The following is a 23,511-nucleotide window of genomic DNA, read 5'->3' as shown; positions in this document are numbered from 1 at the left end:
ATTTACTTGTGCATCACCGTTTTCATAAAATCAGGGTTCTCAAGGGATTGTGAAAAGTGTATTGCCCCGTTTTGGGCTGCAACTTTGGTTTTATCGAAATCAACTTGTAAGCGGATATAGTGCTGCTCAAACACGTAACAGGGTTTTTATGGATGACTCTTCTCAACCCAGCCTCCAATGTTTCTTGGCAGCACTTAGGATGTGTTCCCAGAAGACCAGTGAATATTGTCTATTTGCAGTATTCTTTCCTTTCTTCCTTGGCTCTTTAAGACTGCTGTCATCCTGTATTATGTGCTAACCTGATCTTACGTTTTCATTGCAGAAATGTCTCATCAGTGGCATATGGCTTATATCCAGAAGATACCCAGTTCCTGCAGTCCACAGGGGTACGGTGTATAGAATGAGCAGGCCTGTTTTAGACATCCATCAGGTTGGTTAACGGCTGAATTTTTTTTATTCGATTTTTATTTTATTTCAGGCCGCAGGTGGTTTCCCATTAGAGTACTGATCTACTAGATGTGGATGTGTTTCTGAGAAGCACCAGTTCTAGGTTGAAAGTTTCCACTTTTTAAGGTATATCTGACGAATTCAAGGAGGTTTGTAGTAGCTGAGTCCCAAGTGACAGAGTTCAGGAGTGGTGCTCTAGTAGCTTCATCTACCGCGTTGTTTCAAGCCTGGTTAGTGTTGAACTAACCTCTGGAGTTAAACGTCCTCTGGAGAAGTGGCTTTTTTAATGGCTATATAGATGTACTTCACGGGGCGTTAGAAACGTGTTGGACATCTGGCTGTTCTGAGGGTAAGCTGCTGCTTTTTCAAGGTAGCTGTATGTTTCCCACAACATTAAATATGTTAGAAGTGACCCAGTGCTTGGCTTCAGTAAATCTACCAGCTGGCTTTGTTTTAAATGAATGTCTCTTTGGATTCTACAACATGTAATGGTTTTCTTTAGTCTAGATGTTACTCTTCTGGAGGAAGAAAGGGTTTTATATCAGGTTTTGTGGAGAACATCAAACAGGAATTAGCAAAAAACAAGGAGATGAAAGAAAGTATTAAAAAATTCCGAGATGAAGCTAAAAAGCTAGAAGAATCTGATGCGCTTCGAGAAGCAAGGAGGAAATATGTAAGTCTTCCTCATGAATTCCTTTGATGTTTTCGTTGCCCAGCCACTGAGCTATTGCTGTTCTGAATGTAAATTTGAATCTTTCTGCAAATGAACTGTTTAGTTCAGCATCCCTATTTTTATGAGAAGTTCTGCTTGGCTGGAAATAGTGACTGGTAAATGGATGCCTTAGAGTGCTTTGTTGTTCTTTTTCTTTTTAGTGGAAAATCTTTCCAGCAGACCCTTCGCTGGATTTTGCAAATAACGAGCAGATAAAATAATGAGATGTTAAATTTAATGTTGGCAGTATTTAAATACTACTTTTGCATTCTTTGAAGAACTATAAACAGCATTACTTGCAAAAATGAAATGCTGACGCTGGTTACTCAAGTAGTGTGCTCCTTAGGATGTAGCTCTTTTTGCCCTCAGTTACAGCGTTAATGGGGTGTGCTATGTGCTGAACTGTTCTTGAGTATTTTCTGTCCTCATAGTTACATGCAGCATGGTTTTTTTCCACAGAAAACCATTGAATCTGAAACCGTGAAGACCTCAGAAGTGATTAAAAAGAAACTTGAAGAAATAACTGGTACAGTTAAAGAGGTAAAACACAGCTATGGAAGAACCTTTCCCTAAGGCGGTTCTGCTCTAAGGTTATGTGTTTTGTGTGCATTTGAATTATCACCCTTTCTTTTTTCTTGGTGAAAGGTGGTTGCTATTCCAGAGGTGATCACTATTCTGAATCTTTAAGGCCAGAGTCCTTAGCAAAATTGCAGCGATAGTGTATGATAGATTTCTTAGTTAGTGTATGGTCAGAGGACAGGCACTGTCCAGTGATTCCTCTCAGATTTGGAGACTGGAGATGGTCCTTATGGTTCTGCATTGCCTAGCAGTAAAAAAAGCCTCAAGGTGGTTCTTCCACTGGAGGGCAGTTAGAGCAACGCTGGGAGATCACCCTGGAAAGTTCTTTAGGAGACGTGATGCTCTTCACACTGACGCTTTTTGCTACTAATGTGATAGGGCTTCTGGCTTCCTACTGCAGGTTGAAACAGACTTGCAACATCAGAGGCTCCAGGTGTTGTAAGTGGAAGTGCTGGTGGGATAGTTGAAGTGCTCTCCTCTAAGTTAGCGTGCCGTAAGTGGTCCCGTGGCTCTGTGTGTCTTGGGAATAACAAAATGTCTGGAGGAGCAGGCATCGTTCATACCTAACAGGTATGAGTGTCTTCCATTCTAGGCTCAGACTTTAAAGGTCACTGTGTCTATGTAGATCTGCTTTTAAGCAGTTGAGTTCAAGTTATTTTTTCGGCTGGGACTAAGCACTGCAGCTTGCGCTCATTTACTTCATTTCTTGTCCGAGTTCATCTAGGCAGCAGATGTATTTGAGTGTTTAGTATGCTTTGACTTTTATCTCTGGAGTAAATTTCTGAGGAGTCTTCCTGATAGTGTTTTAAATATGGAATAAATCAGGTGCATGTGGCACCTGTAGAAGCTGATCTGCAGTGTTACGGTATCTGTGAATTCAGCTGGGCCAAATGGCCCAAAAACTGGGCTATTTGGGCAGTCCTCAGTGGGGTGCAAGACCTTTTATTCCTTATTCCCTCTTTTCTGCCCCCTTCTCAGCATGGGCGCCGTTGTGAGTCCACAGCCATTCAGCATCTCCCCCCATTGCTTCCAGAGGAGACGGGGAATGACTCACAGGACAGGGCCTGCTGCTCTGGTAACCCGGTGATTCCTGCGTGCTCAGCCTGCACCAACTGCTGTGAGTCTCCAGGGCTGCCACGAGGAGGAGGAGAGAGCAGATCCGGGAGAGGACACTGCCGGTCCTACTCACTCTTTTGGGGTGAAAGTGCCTGCTAGTCAGCTGGCTCTAAGACCTGCTGCTGGGTTTATCGTTAGCCTTCCTTCCACTGTAGACCTGTCAGTACCCAGGAGGTGGCACTGAGCTAGAAGAGTTGGAGAAGGGCTGTTCTTGCGGTGTCTGCCACCCTGACAGTTACTCCCAGGCACCCGAGTCTTGTTTATCCCTCCTACTGATTAGAGCAATTAAATTGCAACCAGCAGTGACTGAAAACTTACGGCCCTTTCTCTTAAAGGGAGTACAAGATTTTCTGCAGTAAGTTACAGCTGAGAGGTGCTTTAGGAGGCTGTTCCTTATCTGCAGCTGAGGTGTATGGACTTCATGCTTGTAGCTAGGCCTCTCTGGAGCGGAGTGCACTTACCTGTTTTCGGCAGCGGTTTAAGACCAAAGCCGGTGTGGTTGTTCCCAACACTTGCAGTCAGGTGCAGGATGCCCGCTGGGAAACAGCCAGCCAAACACCGGACTTAAACTCTGTGCAATATGAAGTTTGTGTGGACCCGGTCCTCGCTCTCTGCTGTGCCCCTTCACTCTCGTTCTGTCTACATGTGCTTTGGTGTAGCGGCTTAACTGTGTGTACAGTTAGGAGCTGAACGTAATGCTCTTTGCTAACGTGGACATAACCAGTATCTTTTCAGTACTCTTGAGGGTGCTGTAAGCATCTTTATTAGCCAAATCCCACTGAAAAACAGGGAAAAGCATTTGGTACTGTTATCCTGTCATTTCTTTTCCTCTGAGGTTGTAGCTTGTGACCCATCCAGGGTTGGTTGCCTGCTGCCAGTGAGATTTCCAAGATCCTTGAGGATCTGATGTGTGCTGGTGCAGAATGAAAGGGTGACCAGCTACTGGCAGAGTCCTTTTAACCTCTTGCATACGAGATCCTGGCTCTGTAAACACAGCCAAAGTGATGCATATGAAGATGTTGAATTGAGAAAAGCGTTTCCTGATTTTGCAGGAGCTATCTCAACCACTTCTATACCTTCTCTTAAGAAGTACCTGATGGTTTCGAAGGAGAGGGCTGGGGCATTTTAACTCTGACATCATTGGTCCTTCTCTTTGATGTCAAGAAAAATATTTTTTTAAATGTATGTGTAGCAGCTATTACAAATGCGTACGGTCCCATGAGAAGCCAAAATCGTTGTTCTGCACAGAGGTATTGGCTAATGCTGCAGTGCCAAGCCACGGTGTCGCGGTAAGTCTCCCCTGTGACGTGTAACTGTGTGTTCACCTTAGGTTTGGTCAGTCTTGTCGTGTGTGCATTAGGAGGTCTTTAGCATTCACAAAGAGGACTTAAAATAAGTTTTCACCTGTTTCCCCTGAAATGACCTTTTCTTTCCTGTTTTGTTTTGCTGCAGAGTTTGGATGAAGTAAGTAAGAGTGATCTTGGCCGAAAGATAAAGGAAGGCGTGGAAGAAGCAGCAAAAACAGCAAAGCAGTCTGCGGAGTCTGTGACAAAAGGAGGGGAGAAACTAGGCAAGACAGCAGCCTTCAAAGCTATTTCTCAGGTACGTAAGTCCTATGCCTCTGTAGGACCCAGCGCTGTGGACACAGCTCATTAACGTGGAAGTTATGTGCGAGTTTGTGCTGAGTATAAAATTAAATGCAAAACTCTTATAGCGAGACCTTGTGAGCCATTGGAATAAGCTGATAAATTCAGGAGATGTATTTTGCAGGTCGAGCATTCACTCAGGAATCCTAGAAAAGCGTAAGTCTCGAGCAGCTGAGCTTCTGCTGAAATGTGTTACTGGAAAAACTGGTTGCCGTGCTTGTGGAGTAGGGTAGTAAATGTCTTCTGTAGACAGGTACTGGTGGTGCTCTTGGGAACTACTGACTGACAAACTGGCATGCTTAAAGCTCTCCTTTTCTAGAAAATATGTAAGCGCTCATGTGTTTTGATGTCACCCAATCAACTGGCAATTAGCCTAAAAAGAAGCGTTCCCCTTGACTGGTTTCCCATGCCTCCTCTGAAGCATTGGCTTTAGCCCTTGAACGAGGAGGTCCCAGGTCAGACGGAGTATCAGTCGCATCAGTCATGTCTGTTCCCCTCTTTCTGTGTTTCTAATAAGACAGCATCTGCTAAAAGTCACTTCTAGCCATAGCTGCAGATCACATTATACACTCACAGCATCTGCTAAAAGTCACTTCTAGCCGTAGCTGCAGATCACATTATACACTCTTTTTTTTCTTTTTTCTGTAATGAAACCTGTTATCTTACTCCAGCAGCCTCCCAATCTAAGAACTGTTTGTTCTTTCTGTGAAGCAGGCTGCTAGGCCAGACCTTATAAGCAGGCAATGGTTTTATAGGACCTTAAAGTAAATTTTTTGAGGCTTAAAGATTTGTTTTCCCTGTAAATGGATAAACCTTTTGATTCATTGTCAGATTTAAGTTAACTGATTTACAGAGCTTTTATAGGCTGCAAGCAGTTCTCGTAGCTTTGCTATACTTTCTAGTATGTATGTAGAACTTAGAATATTGAGTCTACTGCTTCAGAAAACCAAATACGTTGTCTTAGAAACTGTAGTGGCAGTCTCATTTTGAGATCCCCATTGCTTCAGTATTTAGGAGGTATTTTATTTGTATAATCTAGAGCTAGGTGATACCCACGGGGGCTCGTGTCTTGTTCTGTTCTTGGCCAGGTCCCTCAGATGGTCTTTTACAGTCAGTAGGAACAGACTGAGCTTTGGAGCTTTTTATTTGCTTATCCTTGATGTTTAAAGTCACTTAAATTCCAATTTCTGCTGCTTCCTATCAGATCTCTGGCATCTACTCTGTCTAGGCCCCGAGCGCTGTTGCAGCTTTCTTCAGGAAGGAGTCACACTGCACTTTCAGTAGGGGAGGATGGCTTATGCTGGCAAAGCTGCGTTGGACATTGGTGTGTTCTCCAGAAAATTCCTGCGTAAAATAAAGTCGAAAAATAACAGCCCCCCCATAAAGCCACATGGTGCTTTGGGCTACGTAACTTACACGTCCTCAGTAAAAACACAGATTGGGAAAAAGTTGTATATGGAGTATATATAAAATCCCTTTCTGCCTGCATGTGTCTAGTTGTAATAGGAGAGCGTACTTATTGTGCAACCGATCTTTTGTAGGTACAGTCATTAGAGAAAGTACTGCTCTAAAGTTAAGTACTAAAAGTAGAGCAGCCAAGCTGAAGGAGAAACACTAAAAATGCCTTTTAGTCCCAATCCCTGTTGAAGTGTACGACAAAGTTCCCAGCAATGGTTGCAGTAGGATGCAGCTTCCTCTTGGTAAAATCTGAACTAAGGGTGTAGCGGGTCACTGATGAGATGTGTATCAGTCCAGATTTATCAAGTCTTTTTCTTGATGCAGCCTCACCCAAGAGGGAGAATATCTCCTCCCTCTCCTTTGGTATAAGCTGTGCTACTGTGATTTTTTTTCACATCTCTTCTCTGGCAAAAACCAGTTTGCTTCGAAGCTGCTTTCTCAGCTAGAAGGTGTGTAGAATTCTGTAAACAAAGTGAGGCTCCTTCTTGTTTTGGGGAAAGCGATGCTTCTGTTTGTTTAAGCTTGGGCCTAGAACCTGGATTTTATTGACCTTTCGGGTGGCTTCGCAGTTAGTTGTTGGTATCCTGAAGTCTCTTTTCCTCTACTTTTGGGTACTAGGAATCATTCTTCCTTTTACCTGGGACTTGTGATACTATCGGCAGCTGCTGGCTGCTGTTTGGTGCTGATATGTCTACCTTCCTCTGACTTGATTTATTCCAATTTAAACTCTGTAGAGGTTACCCCTTATCAGCTGTAAGGTTTGACTGTTTCCATAGCTTCTACTATATTGGTTTTTTTTCTTCAGGTTGATTCAATACAACCATCCATTTGCTGTCCTAGACTCTTAACTTCTTAAGCAGAAGTCCTTGGTACTGGCGTGTTTGTCAATAGGCATCAGCAAAGAAGCATTTGCTGAGTAAGGGAGAGGAGAATATCTCGTGGTCTCTTATCTTTTTTTTTCTTTTTTTTTTCTTCAGCAGAAGTGATTTTCAGTTTCTGGGAAAGGGCGGGGAATGGTAAATCAACCTAATAGGGATATTTTCCTTTCAGGGAGTGGAAACCGTTAAGAAGGAAATAGATGAAAGTGTTTTAGGGCAGACTGGTCCTTACAAACGTCCGGAGCGACTACGAAAAAGAACGGAATTCTCAGGCGAGAGGATTAAAGAGGAGCGAATATTTGAAGCTAATGAGTACGTATTGGATGTAATTTAGGGTGAATGTTTCTGTGTATAATTTGATAAAAACTTGAAAACTTAACTACAGGCCAGGGATGGTTAAAATCCAAGTGCTGAAGCGAGGCTGTGGGGTGAGGCGTGACCTAGCAGAGCAGGTAGGTCTGAGAGCAAATTTCCAGCGTAAGTTGATGATACTGAATCTTCCGATAGTGAAACTGGGCACTTAAAATTATAAAGTGGGTACATAATGTTCTGACACAGAATTTTGACTTGCACATGTGTTAGGTTTTCTCAGTTCTAACATCTTGCTGTTGAGTTACGTTTGGCAGGGCTAAGCCTGACCTCCTTTGCTTTCTCTACTGTCTTGCTCCACTAAGTCGTGTATCATTTATGTGGCGTATCAGCCTCAGTGACGCTGCATGCTGCAGTGATATTCGTCAGGCTGTCCTCCTTTTTATTCTCACTCGGCTGCAAGTTACTTGTTCACAAGTACCCATCCATGTCTTCTGCACTTTCTAGGGAGGCCATGGGTGTGGTGCTGCATAAAGACTCAAAATGGTATCAGCAGTGGAAAGATTTCAAGGACAACAATGTGGTCTTCAATAGTAAGTGTTCCAAAGACAAAGGAGTAGCACGTTATTTTCCCTGTTCTGATTCTTGCTGTGTTGGATCTGATGCCATCTGTGCAACTAGTCTCAACATAATGCAAATCATAGCAATTTATTTATTTTTTTTTTTTGCTGTAGCTGTTGCGGTGAGGTGGTGTGAATGGGAGGTGGGCGTAGTTGACAACATTGCAGCTTTTCCAAGCTGCTCCATCTGTGTTCGGACCCTTCCCCCAGTCAGGCATTGTTTTTGATCGGTCCCTGCTCCCTGTAGGTACCAAAACCTGCTTTCGCCATTGCTTAAAGAGAATTGAACTCTGTTCTTCTTTTTTCTACTTTTTTTTTTTTCTAGTCAGATCTACTCTGGCACTGGGAAGAGGCCAGGGCATGCATGCATGTATGTCACCAGGGAGAGGGCAGGCAGATCTCTTCTTCCTGACCTTGAGCTTATAACGAGGAAAAATCTTGTCTTCAGTGAGCTGGTTTCTGTTGTCATCTGCTTAGAACTCCGGAATGTGTGGGACTTTGCCTCCTTTCTGTTTTTATTGCAAAACCTAAAAATACTGAATATCTGTACTGCAGTGGGCAATAACTTTTGATAGTTATCTCGACACTTAATGTTTCTGAAAGGCATAAAGAAGCCTGAGACCAGAATCCTTCAACAAATCAAAATAATCGCTGCCAGTGTACTGCAGGGTAAACGACTTAAGGAACAAAAAGATCGTGTAAAAGTGCAACATATAATTAACTTTGGATTGTGTTTCTTCCCAACTTCTTTCAAAGCGGAGCTCCTTAGGAGGTATCCAAGAATGGGTTTTTACATCCCATTTGTTAGCCTTTCCAAGGAGAGATGCTCATAGCTCCTAAAACTCCCCACATGTTGCATCCTCCAGTCGTGTACCATCTGTTCGAGCTCTGTGCATTCTCTAGATTTTATGCATCTTTCCAAGACTGTGGTTTTGCAATTCAGGCAACGTTGCAGATGTGGCTGCACCAGGCTCTAATTATGTGTGCTCTCCCTTTATGTACCACCTGTACCGAGAACACTCTGTTTTTTGGAAGGAGGATAAGCTTCAGGGCAGGATTCCAATTATTAATTGACATGGTGGGAAGAAGCTTCCCTGCAGGGCCCATTATCCTGCAACTACCTTCTGCAGTTCTGGTTCATCTGATGATGTCCAGAGGCAGATAATGGGTTGGTTCAGCCCTTAGTTTGTTGCAACAATGCCTGCTTGCTTAAATAGCTTCCCCCCCTCCCCCCTTTGCTTCACCCCCTGCCCTTCTTTCTGCCTTTGAGATTTTGCTTTGTCAGAGTTCTCCTTCCCCATCAGTGACTTCTGTAGTTTTGTGACATGCTTGGCTTGCTTTCGTATCAAGGTTGAGAAGTACATAGAGCTGCTTAAAAACTGCATCCTTACTGATGTCTTGCTATTTTGTTAAAAATTGGCAAGGTTTAAGGTCTATTCTTGATTTCTCCCCCCCGCAGTTAAACTTTCTGGTGTTGGTTTCACATGGCTACATCCTGCTGCCCCTTGTAGCAGACTGAATCAAGGGGTGCAAGCAGGCTGTTACTGGTGTAAGCAAGTCTAGTGTATTTTCTATCTGAAAATCTGCGTAGAAGGTCCAGAGTTTCTGGCAGCTGAAGTCAGAGAAACCATCATTCTCCTAGTGACAGTTATTGATAGCTGAGAACATTGCGGGAAGATGAGAAGAGGCTACATCCTGCTGCCCCTTGTAGCAGACTGAATCAAGGGGTGCAAGCAGGCTGTTACTGGTGTAAGCAAGTCTAGTGTATTTTCTATCTGAAAATCTGCGTAGAAGGTCCAGAGTTTCTGGCAGCTGAAGTCAGAGAAACCATCATTCTCCTAGTGACAGTTATTGATAGCTGAGAACATTGCGGGAAGATGAGGAGAAGGGTAACTGTTGAAATTGAAACCTGTTAATCAACAGAGCGATTTAGAAGAGAACTAGCAGGCATACTCTGCAACCCATTGCGTGTTGTTTCCTAGTTCAGGAATGTAGTGGAAGGACACTGCTGCTCATGTCTCCTCTCCTTTCAGGGTTCTTTGAAATGAAAATGAAGTATGATGAAAGTGATAACGCATTCATTCGAGCTTCCAGAGCTGTCACAGACAAAGTCACTGACTTAATAGGTAATGTTTCATCATTGCTGTGAAATTGCATCTCCAGCCTTTTAGCTCTGTTCCCAGTGACTGTCAGTGCTGTTGCCCTCCATGTGTTACTAACCTTTGGGACAGATTCTGGAGCTTTATAATACTTTGCATGGATCATTATCCAGTATCATGCAGCGTAGCAACCTGCTACTGGATCAGAAGTGCAGTGCGATGACAAGTGCTTGTATGGGATAAATCTCAAGCTTAACTTAAAGTCTGCAGTTGTTCCCAGGTGACTCTTCCTTCCCTCTGGTATATAACCAAAGGTCTTTCTCGTGTTTTCTGGCGACAGTTGTCATGCCACCAGTCTCACTGAATTGTTTTATTAGGTGGATTGTTCTCGAAGACAGAAATGTCCGAGGTTTTGACAGAGATACTCAAAGTGGATCCATCCTTTGACAAAGATCGGTTTTTAAAGCAATGCGAGTATGATATAATCCCCAATGTCTTGGAGGTAAGGTGGAGGTAGAGTATGATGCATTTGTTTTATTTTTTTCCTTTACTGTAACATAGAAGATTTTTCTTTTATTTTTCTGATGCTAAAATTAAAAGGTGGGACAGTATTTCCTTCTCAAGCATCCAGCTTTGCAGAGAACATGAGATAACCTTGGGAAAAAGAAGTTGGATCCCACTTAACAATTTAGTTTAAAACCATATTTCATAATTTAGTAGACTAGCAGTTGCTTTGCAGAGAACATGAGATAACCTTGGGGAAAAAAAAGTTGGATCCCACTTAACAATTTAGTTAATTTTTTTAGGGTTTTTTTTTTCTGGCCTGGAAAACAACTAACCATCTTCTCCCATGAGAAATGATATGGGCATCAGAGGGATCAAACTGAAGTAGGTGAATGAACAGTCCTGGGCAAATGATGATCTCAAATATTGATAAGGGAAAGAATGTACTAGGTACTACTGGATTCTAAGTGATCTGTAACTGCTTGGGGAGAAGACCAGGTCATGACAAATGGTTCACTGAAAATATTTCTGGCACTAGTCAAGGAAGTATGTGGAACTTAATACTTCTAAAGACTAAAGTATAAAACCACTCAGAGGATAGCACTGGTGAAGGATGTGACCGCAAGTATAAAAGGATATAGTTCCTCTCACTGTAACAGTGAGAGGTTTTGTCACTGCTGTCTTTGTAGCGACTGACTTGTGTATCAGATCTGTGACTGGAACTGTAGTGTCGACAGTGAAATAAGACAGACCTGTCGTGGTGGATCTGCTTTTCCTAACGGTGCCATGTCACTACAGCAAGCTGCAAAAAAATACGCTCTTGACTCTTGGAGAATGAATTTTTCATAGGAGAGGTTTTTTCAAACTGTAGGCAGCCAGCTTACAGATGCCATCAAGTATGAAGATTTATAGGCATTCGACTGAAAAACGCCCTGCCGCGTATAACTAACTTTATTTTGAAATCTGCTAAATTCCCAGCATCTGTCTTGTTATGAATTCCAGGTCTTTATTACACAGTGTTTTAAAGATAAACCTTTTCATGAGTTGCAGCGTGATTCTTCTGTTCATTCTGTGCCCTGAATTTTTCGCAGTCTTGAAAACTGTAGATCTACTTCTGGTTTGTACTCCTGCTTCTGTTAGATCCCACCTCCCAGGATTTCTGGGTAGTGTGCATTCTGCTGACTTTTTGGACAGGAAGGTTTAAGATAGCTTTTATCTTAATTATCAAAAGGTTTATGTACGTCTGACTCAGTATGTGTGTGTTTATAGAAGTTCTTATTGCTGTTCCTCTTTGAAGCTCCTATCCTACTTCAGGGTTTCACAAGATGTAGGAATTAAAGTAGTTTGCTGCTGAAAGTGCTGATAATTTCAACTCTCTGACATAGGAGGCGTTTTAAAATGTTCATATTTTATTTGATTTTCTCTTTTAGGCTATGATGTCTGGAGAGCTTGATATCCTCAAAGATTGGTGCTATGAAGCGGTAAGTAGAGCTACTAAAATTGTCTGAAAAGGTAACGATTCTCTCTTGTAAGTAGGTGTATTATGCTTTCTTTGCTTGCAGGCTGTCCAACTGTTGTATCTATGATGTTGCTTACCTGCTTTGCCCATCTGCTTCCCCATCTAACATGTTAATACTGTAAAACACTAACGCAGTCAAGTGTACGTGCTGGACTTCTGGAATAGTCTGGATATGAGAGGAGAGCTGTTTAGAGACAGATAGCGAATCGAGAGCTAAGCTCAAACTAGTCTTAACTAGCTCCAGTTCTGCACTGCCCTTCTTGATTTGGGTGGGCTTTATTAGAGCCTGGATCCCAGATGTGGGGTGAGAAGGTGCAGAGACATTTGAGCTGACCCAAAAAGGTGATGCTTTTCTGCTTACAGGGTCAAGTTGTCCCTGGAGCTACTATACAAACGCAACTCCACTGCAATATCCCAGCAAATAATCCTGGCAGGCTGAAGTTTTTCTGAAATTGCAGCATAGATAATCTGCAGCCTGGGTAGTCTCACTGCAGAAAACTGAATTTTGTTTTGCTGTACAAAAACTGTTTTGTTTTTGTACTGGGATAGATTTTCAGTATTGGATCCACTTCTTGAAACGGTGAATATGAATTGGTTGCAATTCAGTGATTGTATTATTGTCCACTTAACTTCATGAAAGCAGATCCTTTCCTGACAACATAGATGGACACTTGTTCTGGTCTTCACTCTGCTCCAAAATAACTGTGTTGTAGGCAACGCAGAGCCATAGTTGTTCTGTTTCTAAAGAATTTAATTGCTTAAAGTGAATGGTCTCCTTACTGATCACCACCACCAGAGGGCTGGAAATGCGCACGCTGGAAGAGGCAATTTTTCATATTTAATTTTTTGTGCTTAACATCTTTGTAACAATATTGCAGTATGTAAGAGTAAGATATTTAAGGCAGTCTGAAAGTAAAGAAAGTTCTTTATTGGTTCAAGCAACCTTTGAAATGACTCCGTAGAATTCCTCTCAAATCTCTACAGGGAAGTAGCAGATTCACTGCAGCTTATAAGACAAAAAGCAAGCCCTTCTAAGCTAGCTGTAGTTATAAATTAAGCTCGTAAGTCAAGAATCATCTGTAAAACAAGCCAAGGGAGGAAATGGGAGTCCTATTAATGAGAATCCAGGAGATAAAGGCTCTTGAACAGAATTATGCCACAAGTGTTAAGTTTGTGATACTGGTCACTAAAGTGTTGGAATACAAAGCAGTAAGGCAAAAACTTATTTAAGTGGCAGGTAACGTGCTGCCAGCCCACTGACTTAGATATAGTTTGTGGCTCATAGAGCTGTGTCTGCCTACTGTCCTCCGAATCCCTGATCTGTAGCTCCAACTTCACTCTAGTGACTTTGCCAGTATACTTCTGTAGGATACTTGCATTTAAATGCTTGTGATGAAGGTTAGAAGATCCGTGGTGGGGAGGTAGGTAGGGACTGCCTCCTGTTCGTTCATACCTGCCAAGAATATGGTGATAATGCTGGAAGCAAGTAGAAATTCACTATCCCCAACAACAGTTCTCGATGCATAAATAATGAAGCATATGTGCATGTGCCTAAAAGGAGCCAGAAAACGCTGGTCTGCCTCCAGGGTCTGGCTGGGTATTAGGAAAATAGCTTGGTTCCCAGACTGTTTCTCCTTGTCTGCTGTCAAATAGCAAGTGCCTTGGCTATCAGGTGCGCTTGCTGTACATACTCTGTTGTGAATGATGGATCTCCTGTTCTGTCCAGGGGCGGTGGGTTTTTTAGTGAGAATTTGGTTATGCAAAGCCCAGAGCATTTGATGTAGCTGTTTGATACCTTGTAAGACATGTGTGTTCAGCATATTTGTAAAAAACCTGACTTTTATTCTTATCTGTTTTGATGGTTCTCTCTAAGCAGAAAATCCCTTTTTCTTTGTGACAGAACAAATTCAAACGTGTAACGTGTTTGTTGCTTCATTTAGACTTACAGTCAGCTTGCTCATCCCATCCAGCAAGCCAAAGCCATGGGTCTCCAGTTCCACTCCAGGATTCTTGACATTGACAACATTGATGTGAGTGTCCTTTTCTGTATTTCACCTTGGGGGATGAATTAGAAACTCAGGACCTGAGGAGGGGTTTTTTTCTTGGCTCTGACTGCTGGGTTTTTTGCCTCACGGCTGCTCTGGTATTTGCCATTTCTGCTAACAGAGGAACAGATCACTGCTGCTGGAAGGGAGAGCAGATTCGCTACTGTGTGATCAAGCCTAAGTTACAGCATTGTGGTTTGTCTCCTCTCTGTCAGGGCACCTTGGTCTAAATCACCAGCATATAGATTGAGAAAGGCTAATAATAAAGGCAGATAGCTCTGACCCAGTGCTTTCATGAAAGGCTTTGTTGGCGCTTTCTCTGGATGATAATGCGCAGTACTTCTGTGACTTGAGGTTGTGCCGTGCAGGAATGGCTATTAGAGAGACTTAACCGCTGTTCTGGGTGGCTCTTGATGAGTAGGGAGGTAATGGCTGTGAGTGGAGCCGTCGCCTCCTTAGGAGCAGTGTTGGTAGCTGGGGACTGCGGCCAAATGTCTGCACAGTCGTAATGCTCTCAGCGTTCTCCTGTATTGAGGAGCCAGAGGTGTTATTGTTCCAATTAGCAGTAAGTCTACAGTGGTACTTCCATTTAATTAGATCTTTTGTGTCATCTGTCACTGGCCCCCAAGTTTTCTTTCAGATCTTTCCTTCAATGGCAAAGGTATCTCAAAGAAATTACCCCCTTTAGTCAGACCTTTCATATCCCACAACCAGCTCTGCCTCAAAGGAAATGTGCAAGGGCAGGAGGGGAACAGGGCAGCTGTACACTAGTGCTTTAAAACCTGGAAATAGTCTGAAGTCAGATCAGCTGTTTGCCTTTGTCATCAAAGGCGCTAACTCAAAGGCAGCAACATTCACTACATGCTTCTGTTGGAACCAAGTATTATAGTATACTTGTCCAATGTACTGCAGCTGTGCAGTATTATCCTCAATAAAATTATACGCCGGATCCAGTCAGACAATTACCGTAAAGCCAACTGCAGGGTCATTCCTGTAGGAACAGAGAACACAGAGCTACTTAACAGGGGTCTGAACCCAGAGGTGATCCGGTCCAAGGTAAGGAAGCAGAGGATTGGAAGCTTTCAGGCAGAGATGGAAATGGAGCATGGTGATAAAAGGACGCTGTTCAGAGAGTGAGAGCTGTTCCAGATGTTGTTGGGTGTATTGGCTGGCCAGATGTTTCTTACTTGCGGTCACAAGACAAGAAGTCAGGAAGGATTCAGCAACCGTCATGGAAAACCGAGAGAACAAAGTCTGATGCTGTTGGGGGTTTGCTTGAAAGGAGGACTACCGATGGTGATTTTTCTCTATCTGCAGCCCTGTGCAGGAGTCTCTCTTTTTGTGCCCACATCGTTAAAAAACTGGAGTGGGTGCAGGAAAGCTCCAGAAACATCTGAGCAAAGGCCCTACAGCAAGAGACTTAGTTTGACCTGTGTAGCCCTACAGAAGATCAGTGGGAACTGACTTGATTAATGACCACGTATCTTCACAGGGAGCAAGAATGTCATCTGCAGGGCATCTCCTAACACAAAATGCTATTGTCTGGTCCTCTTCCTAGGACCGTTTTGCCTCGGTGTCTGATAGGCTTCGCATTTTCTCTCATCCATCTGGGTTCAGAGGAAGCCATTCCTACCTCTTCAGTAACTCTGGATATTAACTGCAAGCATGTGCCAAATGAGCAGGAAAATTTCTGTGGCATCTGCAATTCTCTTGATTATCTTCAGCAATAAATAATGTGTTCTAACAAAAGTAAAGCTATGGAAGTAATAAACATGATTGCTTTTTTCTAAGCATCTTATCTAAATCAAAGGTTTTTCTGTATTGTTAGTGTCTAGGAGACTCAAGATCATTGTATGCTAAATAATTTTTTTTCCTCTGTAGGTGCTAATTAGTATAGAGCTGTGCACGGATTCTGAGTGGTGGCTGGCAAGACATTTTGTTATTAACTTGTTTTAGATGCCTGTATCTTCGCATGAAGTTTCTCAAGAAAATTGCATCTTCTTAGCTGGAAAATGATTGGCATGGAACATAAATAAGTGCAGTTCTTGTTATGCTGTCTGTATTGCAAGCAAAGGGGATAAAGGGTGTTGGGTGTTCAAATTTTTAAATGCGTTTCCCTAGAGGAGATTTATGGGAGTACGTTGAGTGATCTCATCCAGAAAAAACAGTTCAGTGAGTTTGGAAAAAAAAAAAAACATTTAGAAGATTTAAGGGAATTCACATGCTGCAAAGTTGGCAGTATTAAAATTAAAATCAAGTCTTTCAAACATAAGCATCTGAACTCATGCTCCAGGTACTTGCTGAAGCACTCTCTACTTCACTAGACAACTACTGCCTTTAAATTTAGTGGAATTTTGGATCCTTGATATTTCTTGGGACTATTTATTTGGTTGCCTAGATGTAGTTTTAAGCATGTGACTTGTGAAACGGGGTTTCTGAACTTAGTGTGGGAGGAGTGATGCAAATACTGTCTTGATTATAGAATTTTTCTGGGATCATAGTACTAAAAAATAAAGCGATACCAGTATGGAAGTCTTGGTGCCTATAAGGGATACAGCCTCGTCAGTGATACGGTCCTCCTCCTCCTCCTTGAAACCCACATGCAAATGTATATTGTCAAATTACCAAAGCCAAGAGGTGTCATATAAAATGCCTGTCACGGAAAATGGCCTGACAAAGAGCCGCGAGATCTGGTTTTTGATACTTGGGTGGAAGGCATTAGGCATTGCTGAATGAATCAGGCCAGTACCAGAAATGTGGCGTGGACTGGGATGGTGTGAGTTAATGCAGAGCTAGGGAACCGATTCCCTCAGATTAAGCAAAGGAGCATTGCAGTAGTGCTGAGTTTTCCTCAGGGGAGAGTTAAAAAAAAAAAAAAAAATATATATATATATGCCTTTGTGAATTATGGGACGGTCTTGTAACTGTGTCTTGTGATACATTCTTTATTATGTGATAAAATGCAATGTTTTTGAAACAGTATCTCTCATACACAAAAGAGTATAATCATGCTACCTTAAGTTTGAGGTAGTATGATTACCTTTTTGGGTAACATAGCCAGTAACTCCAGAGTTACTCAAGAGCAAGACACTATTCTGTAGCGTACTGCATTCCCACAGCAGAGGCAGAAAGAGGGTTGTATTTTTTAAGAGTACAGTTTTGGGAAACAAAACTTAATTTTCCATTCCTCTTTGCATGTCAGTCAGTAAGTTCTTCCAATACTTAATGGAGTGATCTTAGAATAGAGAAAAAAATCCTGTCAAACAAAAGGTTCTCACCTTGAAGTCTTTCTGCTACTTAGTTCTTTTTATCTAGTTCACTACAACTTTATGGCAAAGATTCATTTAAAAGCAAGAGAAAAGCACTTCAGTTGATGTACTTTCTTCAGAAAATGTCATTTTTTTAAGAGCAGGGTTTCTTTTGGTTTTGGTTTCTAATTTGGAAATAATGGAACAGAGCTTGTACACATTTCCCAAGTTTTTAGACTTGGAAAAACGATGACAACTTTCAGAACAATTTTGGGAAAGCTTTTAAGTACAGGGAAAGTTTTTGGGGAAAATGCTTTGCAATGAGGTCTACAGCATCTGTATGAACAAAGCAGGTATAACCTGATTAAAATAACTAGATTCAGCTCGGGGAGAAGATGGGACTGTTACCCTTGTCAAGCCATAGCAGTTGTGTTAAATACTCGATGCTTTTACATTAATCTGCAGAAATCGTCTGTTTTCTAATGGAATTTTCTTTCATTGCAGCTGGCTATGGGGAAGATGATGGAGCAGGGACCGGTATTAATCATCACTTTTCAGGCTCAGGTCGTGATGGTAATTAAGAACCAGAAAGGAGAAGTGGTGGAAGGTGATCCGGTAAGTGATGCTCATCGGCTGCGTATGGTTTCCCCGGGTGCCCTGCTAGCCATCTCAGTTGTTACGGATTCATCTAGGTGCATCTAGAGCAGTGGGCGTCCACACATACCACAGCCAGTGGTGTGCGTAATATTGCATCTTGCGGGTAAGGTCTTGGTCCAGCTCAGTGTGGGCTATTTATTCCTGTCAGACTCCAAGTGTTATGACCCATTAATCGAGATATGACCCATTATCGTATATGAGGAGAGTCTGCAAACATCTAGAATGGACAGAGAAAGGGGTATTTTAAATTCACAGTGAGGAGAGGAGCTGGAGCTATGACCACCGGCAGCGCTTTCTCTGCCTGGCCAGCACGCTCCCTGCCTGCAGTTACCTCCTGTGAGTTCTGCTCCTTTGGCACCCTCCGGGACAGAATTGATCTATCCTGCTCTTGATTAAAGCTCCATCACACCTTTTCCCTGTTCTCGTTTTTTTTTTTTTCTCCCTTTTCCTTTCATAAAGGGCACCGTAAGAACAGAGCACAATGATGTTTGGTAAACAGGGTGGGAGCTGGAGTTAAAATTTAAGTCATTTGCAAGAGATTGGGAAAATCGCTGTAAACAACTGGAAGTAGAAGTTCATGTTTTTGGCTGCTGCCTCCCTGCACTAGTACAAAATGTCTTACAGTGCCGCAAGCCTTCACTTCCACGAAACTCTCCCATGTCCAGTTGTGTTAAATGCTGTACATGGTACAGGCTTCTAATGGGAACTTCTGACACAGGGTGATTTGTGCAGCAAATCTCTGGCATCTCTGTGGATTGCACTTCGCTGTGGTTTAGCTTTTAACACTGCGAGTCCAGCCTGCGTGTTCTGTTGTGAGCGATGCTAGACTGAGCCTGTCAGATGTAACCACAGAATACGCTTGTTACCAGAGTTAATGACACAGCAGGCTCGAGGAGCCCGTGCTTTTTCTGGAATACCTTTGTTCTCAAGTGGCTCGCTATCCAGACAGCTCTGGCTTGCATTGTGTCTGTGCAATGTTTAAGTAGCTTAATGATATATAATGGGGGACATTGTGAAATGCCTGGAGCTGGCAGTTTCTAGCAGACTGCCATTAAAATTAATACATGCATTTAATAAATATTGGCTTTTTGCAACCATTCTCTTTAGTCCAGGCTGTAAGTTTACAAAAAAAGGGACTGATTTTAATGAGGGGGCCCATCTGGACTGATTTACAACCTGTCACATCAACTGCAGGGGAGGAACAGCTGATATAGTGATTTCTTGCATTAAATTACTGCGTTCCTAGAAGATAGATATTCATGTGATAATTATTGAACAGGATATCAATGTCTGTTTGCTGTCTGATTTCTCTGGAGCAGCAATAAATCAAGGAGATGCATTGAAATTCTCTATTGGAAACAAAACTTAGGCTTTAATCAAATGTCAGATGCAGGCTGGCTGGTAACTATGATTTGGTGTTAACTGCTGAGCTGCTCCTGCGGAGTACTGAACAAATGACGTTCAAGGGAAAAGGAGCCTCAAACTGTAAACTCTAAATAGAAATCATATGCTTGTAATAGCTGCCGTATTTTACCTAGTTGCGATTGTTGAAGTTCCCACTGCTGTGCTGCAAGCTCACCCCCAGTGAGATGTGGGGAGACCAGGCAGCCTGTGGTGGGGTTGGACCAGGTGTTGCAGTAGTTAATGTAGCGGGTCCCCGTGGAGCACCACAAAATCAATCTGGGAAAACGAGGCCTTAGACAACCCATCGAGCAATGCTGCGAAGTCAAGGGAATCTTTTTAAAATTAGGTCCTGAAGGACTGTGAGAGAGGATGCTGTTTGTCATAGCAGACTGTGGGATTAAAGGACAAATTTTCGCCTTGCATGCATGGCCATGATAGAAATCTGCCTTTGGGAGTCCACGCATGTTTGCTGCCCCACTTTCTGTGAATATATGCAGCAGCATGCGCTGTACATTGAGGATTAAGATGTACCCTATTAATTAAAGCACCAGACCAGAAAGCCAGAGATCTCTCCGCTTTGGAAACATGTAATTTTTATGTTTCATCACATCTCATTTCCAGGAAGAAAGCCGTGCTACTCGTTCAGTACTGCATGCTGCGAGATCACCAGCAACTCTAAGCTTATCTGCTATTCATCCCTTCAGAAATCCTGTGTTCAAGAACATGAACTTTTTCGGATGTAGCAGAGCTTTGATGCTGGAGTGTGTGATTGAATTGCCTTTCATACGCAATCTTACGAAACGGACTTTGAAAATCACGAATCACAAAAGTCATACAAATGAAGGTTCCACTGGCAATGTTAAATCAGTTACGTTGCCCCCTTCATCTTGAGCTTATACATAGTGTTTTATACTCGGGAAAGATCTGTGCATTGCTGTGGCTAGTACATCAACGTACAGCCCGTCTCGAGCAGGCAAAAATTTTGTTCTTTTTCTTCTCTTGTCCCCTCTGCTCTTCCTTCTGACATACCCAAACATCTGTATGACTCAAGTTTTCAATCATTTTTAACACTTCTGAGCAGAGCTGAAGCAAGTTAAATCTTCTGAAACACTGAGCAAGAAAAAAATGACTTTATGATATGTGATAGTTCTAAAGCATTAGTTTTTTAATGACTGGTCTGGTACAGAAAGTCTCCTCCCTCACATTCGTGTACCTAAATTATAACCTATAAAGATTCACACATTTGATCAAAAATGTAGTGGTTAAGTACACATCTGGGAGCTGAGCCAATGCACGCTGATCCCTCAGTGATACTTCCTTATCTGGGGGAAATACTCTCCATGGTTGATGGTTAAATGATAAAATCAAAATAACCTTTGATTTGCAGAATGGATCTGTGACACCGTGCCAGACTTGGGCTCCTGGCAGCCCAGTCTCTGATGGGCAGTGTCACCTCTCTCCTGGGAGAGGCAGAGACTTTGTCACAGGTAGCTGCAGTGACTCTTCAGGGAGTTGTTTTCATAAGACCGTGAGTGATGGCCTCAGGATGTGCTGAGATACGGCTTTCATCCTTATTCACTTACTATGAACAAAACCGCTGGCATTCTCATTACATGCATCAAGGATGGAAAAGCTTATAGCTCTGTTTCAGTCTGTAACCCCGTATGGTGAAAGCACTGTCTGCACAGCAAAGATTTGATTGCAGAATTAGTGTGTGTCTGTGGCTAACGCTGTGGCTGGGCTTGGTTTGATCTGATTTTCATTGATAAATGTTGGGTTTTTTTACTCTCTGGCTTTCCTCAGACCTGGTGATGATAATTTCTGGTTAATTTGAGCTGCTCGAATTGAGGTGTGAGAGCTAGTGATATGGCTGTGGGGAGGGGATGCAGCTCATGGGCTGATGTGGGAGAGGCAGAGTTAGAGCCACAGGAAAGAGCCTAAACTTGATTGAAGGTTACAGAGAGCAGTACAGCCTGGCGGCCGAACCAATTTGAAACCAGAAATTTATATTTAAAAATAAGGTCAAATATTATCGAACTTGGCAGTGGTGCCAGTTAATGTATGTCAGCCAGAGAGATTTGGAAACCCTAGTTCTGTTTTTGGAAATCAAAAGTTTATCTGTTCCTGGCCGTGGTAAGTTTCTAACAAGGATCTAGTAGATGTTGCTGGAGCTGTCCTTATCGGGGACCTTCGGGCTTAGAACCAGAGAGCGAAATCACAAGAACAATCTCTGGAGGAAGTGTGGAGCATGTCCCCATCAGCTCTGAGCCAGGAGGTCTGTGACCATCACGCACGCTCTAACGACAGGGTTTTCCTTCCAGGACAAGGTTCTGCGGATGCTGTACGTGTGGGCGCTCTGCAGAGACCAGGATGAACTCAACCCGTACGCTGCGTGGAGGTTATTGGACATTTCCTCATCGAGCACTGAGCAGGTTCTCTGAGAAGAATCGCATCCAAGGGCTTCCTTGAAGCGACGCCGTCTCTGAACTTGCGCCAATCTGCCGTATGATGGACTGTGGGGGAAAGAGGCTAGACTGGTTCCTTTTCAGAAGAACAGGCTGTTCGGTGTGCCCTCATTATACCAATCCCTATAACGAACTGGACGAGTCTGACATATCTGCCTTACGCTTTGCTGTGTAGTACTGCACTGTAAGGATGTATGGTAGATTTCAACGTGAATGGTCTAAGGCACTAGCAGTTGCTGTTGGCTCCTTTTTTAATTGTGGCTGAAGGAGGCTGGTTTGGGTCCTGTATGTTTCCCAGCGCTTCCAGTGATGGACAGAGGTGGGTATCGGAGGGTGAGGTGTGACAGGTCTAGTTCCCATCTGCTGTCATCCTCTGGTGGCCTCAAAGCATCCCTGAAAAGATCTTAGAGGTGCTTTTAAGGCACCTCTTAGCTAACATACAGAGTTGTCTCTTGTACAAAGTTGCACCGATAAGCCTTCTGTTGCTGCAGTGTCTTGCACTTTACCAAATCAAATACAATCAGGACTTTGCACATGACTCTCTGTTGGCGTGGAGCGGAGTCAGGGTGGAGGTGTTGGCATCATCAGGCAGGTTCTCGAGGCCGGTTGCAGGGGTGGAGTTTGCTGCCAGTGATAGTATTTATATATCCACAGCTTTGCAGGGGGAACGTCATTGTTTCTGGTGTTCTGTTCATTGTGTCAGCTGGTACCACTAAAGAGCGCACAACTGCATTTCTCTGCTGGGTTAATCTGATGGTGTGGAGGAGACAGGCGGTAACTGGCTGCGGGGAAGCAGGCAGAGCGCTAGAACAGTCGTCAGGGGTAGGGGTGGACAGACTTGCAACAAACGAGTAAATAAAATGCAATAACGGGTAGAACATCACCTCTTGTAGCTCAGGTATTTATTACGTGAGATGAGAAAAGAGGGTGCAGTTCACACACCTACTGCGTAAAGTGCATTACGAGCATGGCTTTCGTCACCAGATGGGCTTGGGCTTCGGGGGGACGGCACACCTGGCCTGGGGTAGCAATTGGAAGACGTCGGAGGGTGAGCTGCTGGCACACTTACACAGACTCGAGGTTTTGGGCTTCTGCTGGAGGCTCAGTTTGGGAGCTGTGATGTGGGTCGATTCGTCAGCTGCCTCCTCTTAATGGAAAGTGAGGTTGGGGGACAAAAAATTGATCGTGGAATAGGAAATCAAAGGACTGATCTGCTGCTGTGTTCTGCCTGTGCACAAAACAGGGCGATGCAGGACAGCACTCCCTTGACATTATGATTAAAGAGAATAATTCCCAGTTCTTCCTTCTCTTCTGAGCGTCCGGATCAGTTCCTTTGAATGCAAATGGGATTATCTCACAGCCCTTGGGTGAGACATTTAACTCTAGCAGCTTTCTTAGAGTGAGAGGTGATGAGTGCGGCAAATTCAATAGCGGAGTCTGCCCTGTCCCCTTAGAAGATGCCCAGACCTGCTGTCTGGCTGCCACGCTAGGTATTTCTGCCACTCTCGGGGCAGGCTGTGGGTGGGACGTGGTCCCTCGCTGCCTTCCTCTTCACACAGTTTTCTCCCTGGTGCTTTTGCCAGTGAAATAATTTCAGATTTTTACTCAGATACCTTAAGCGCTAGTACACAAACTGAAGAGCTGAACAGAATAAATTCCACAATGCAGAAATCGGCTATGAAATAGGGAATCCCTGTATCTGACTGCCTTCAGAAATGGTGGATGAATGTTTGATGTGGGCCTCACAAACGTGAGGCTCTTTCTGGGACAGATCCCATCTAACATCTCTGCACGCAGGCTGTATC

At 43.3% G+C, this 23,511-nt stretch overlaps 1 protein-coding gene across 3 annotated transcripts; it reads left to right on the top strand.

Annotated features, from left to right (window-relative positions):
* Positions 1–325: 325 nt before the first annotated feature.
* Positions 326–23,005, top strand: TIMM44 (translocase of inner mitochondrial membrane 44). Of its 3 annotated transcripts, none has more exons than XM_009281151.1 (13): positions 326–430; positions 950–1,120; positions 1,619–1,699; positions 4,307–4,456; positions 7,009–7,148; positions 7,653–7,738; positions 9,799–9,891; positions 10,242–10,366; positions 11,799–11,849; positions 13,828–13,917; positions 17,685–17,795; positions 20,629–20,728; positions 21,563–23,005. In XM_009281151.1, the coding sequence occupies exons 1-13, from the start codon at positions 401–403 to the stop codon at positions 21,613–21,615; spliced, it is 1,281 nt and encodes a 426-aa protein (XP_009279426.1). In that variant the 5' UTR covers positions 326–400; the 3' UTR covers positions 21,616–23,005. The 3 variants fall into 3 exon arrangements, with proteins under 3 accessions (XP_009279426.1, XP_009279425.1, XP_009279427.1); XM_009281150.1 differs by having other exon boundaries at positions 20,629–20,769; XM_009281152.1 differs by lacking the exon at positions 20,629–20,728.
* The last annotated feature ends 506 nt before the right edge of the window (positions 23,006–23,511 follow it).

Source organism: Aptenodytes forsteri, unplaced genomic scaffold, assembly GCF_000699145.1.
Source record: "Aptenodytes forsteri isolate BGI_AS27 unplaced genomic scaffold, ASM69914v1 Scaffold308, whole genome shotgun sequence".
Classification (NCBI taxonomy): domain Eukaryota; kingdom Metazoa; phylum Chordata; class Aves; order Sphenisciformes; family Spheniscidae; genus Aptenodytes; species Aptenodytes forsteri.
Note: the sequence above shows the minus strand (reverse complement) of the source record. Positions and strands in the feature narration are given on the sequence as shown.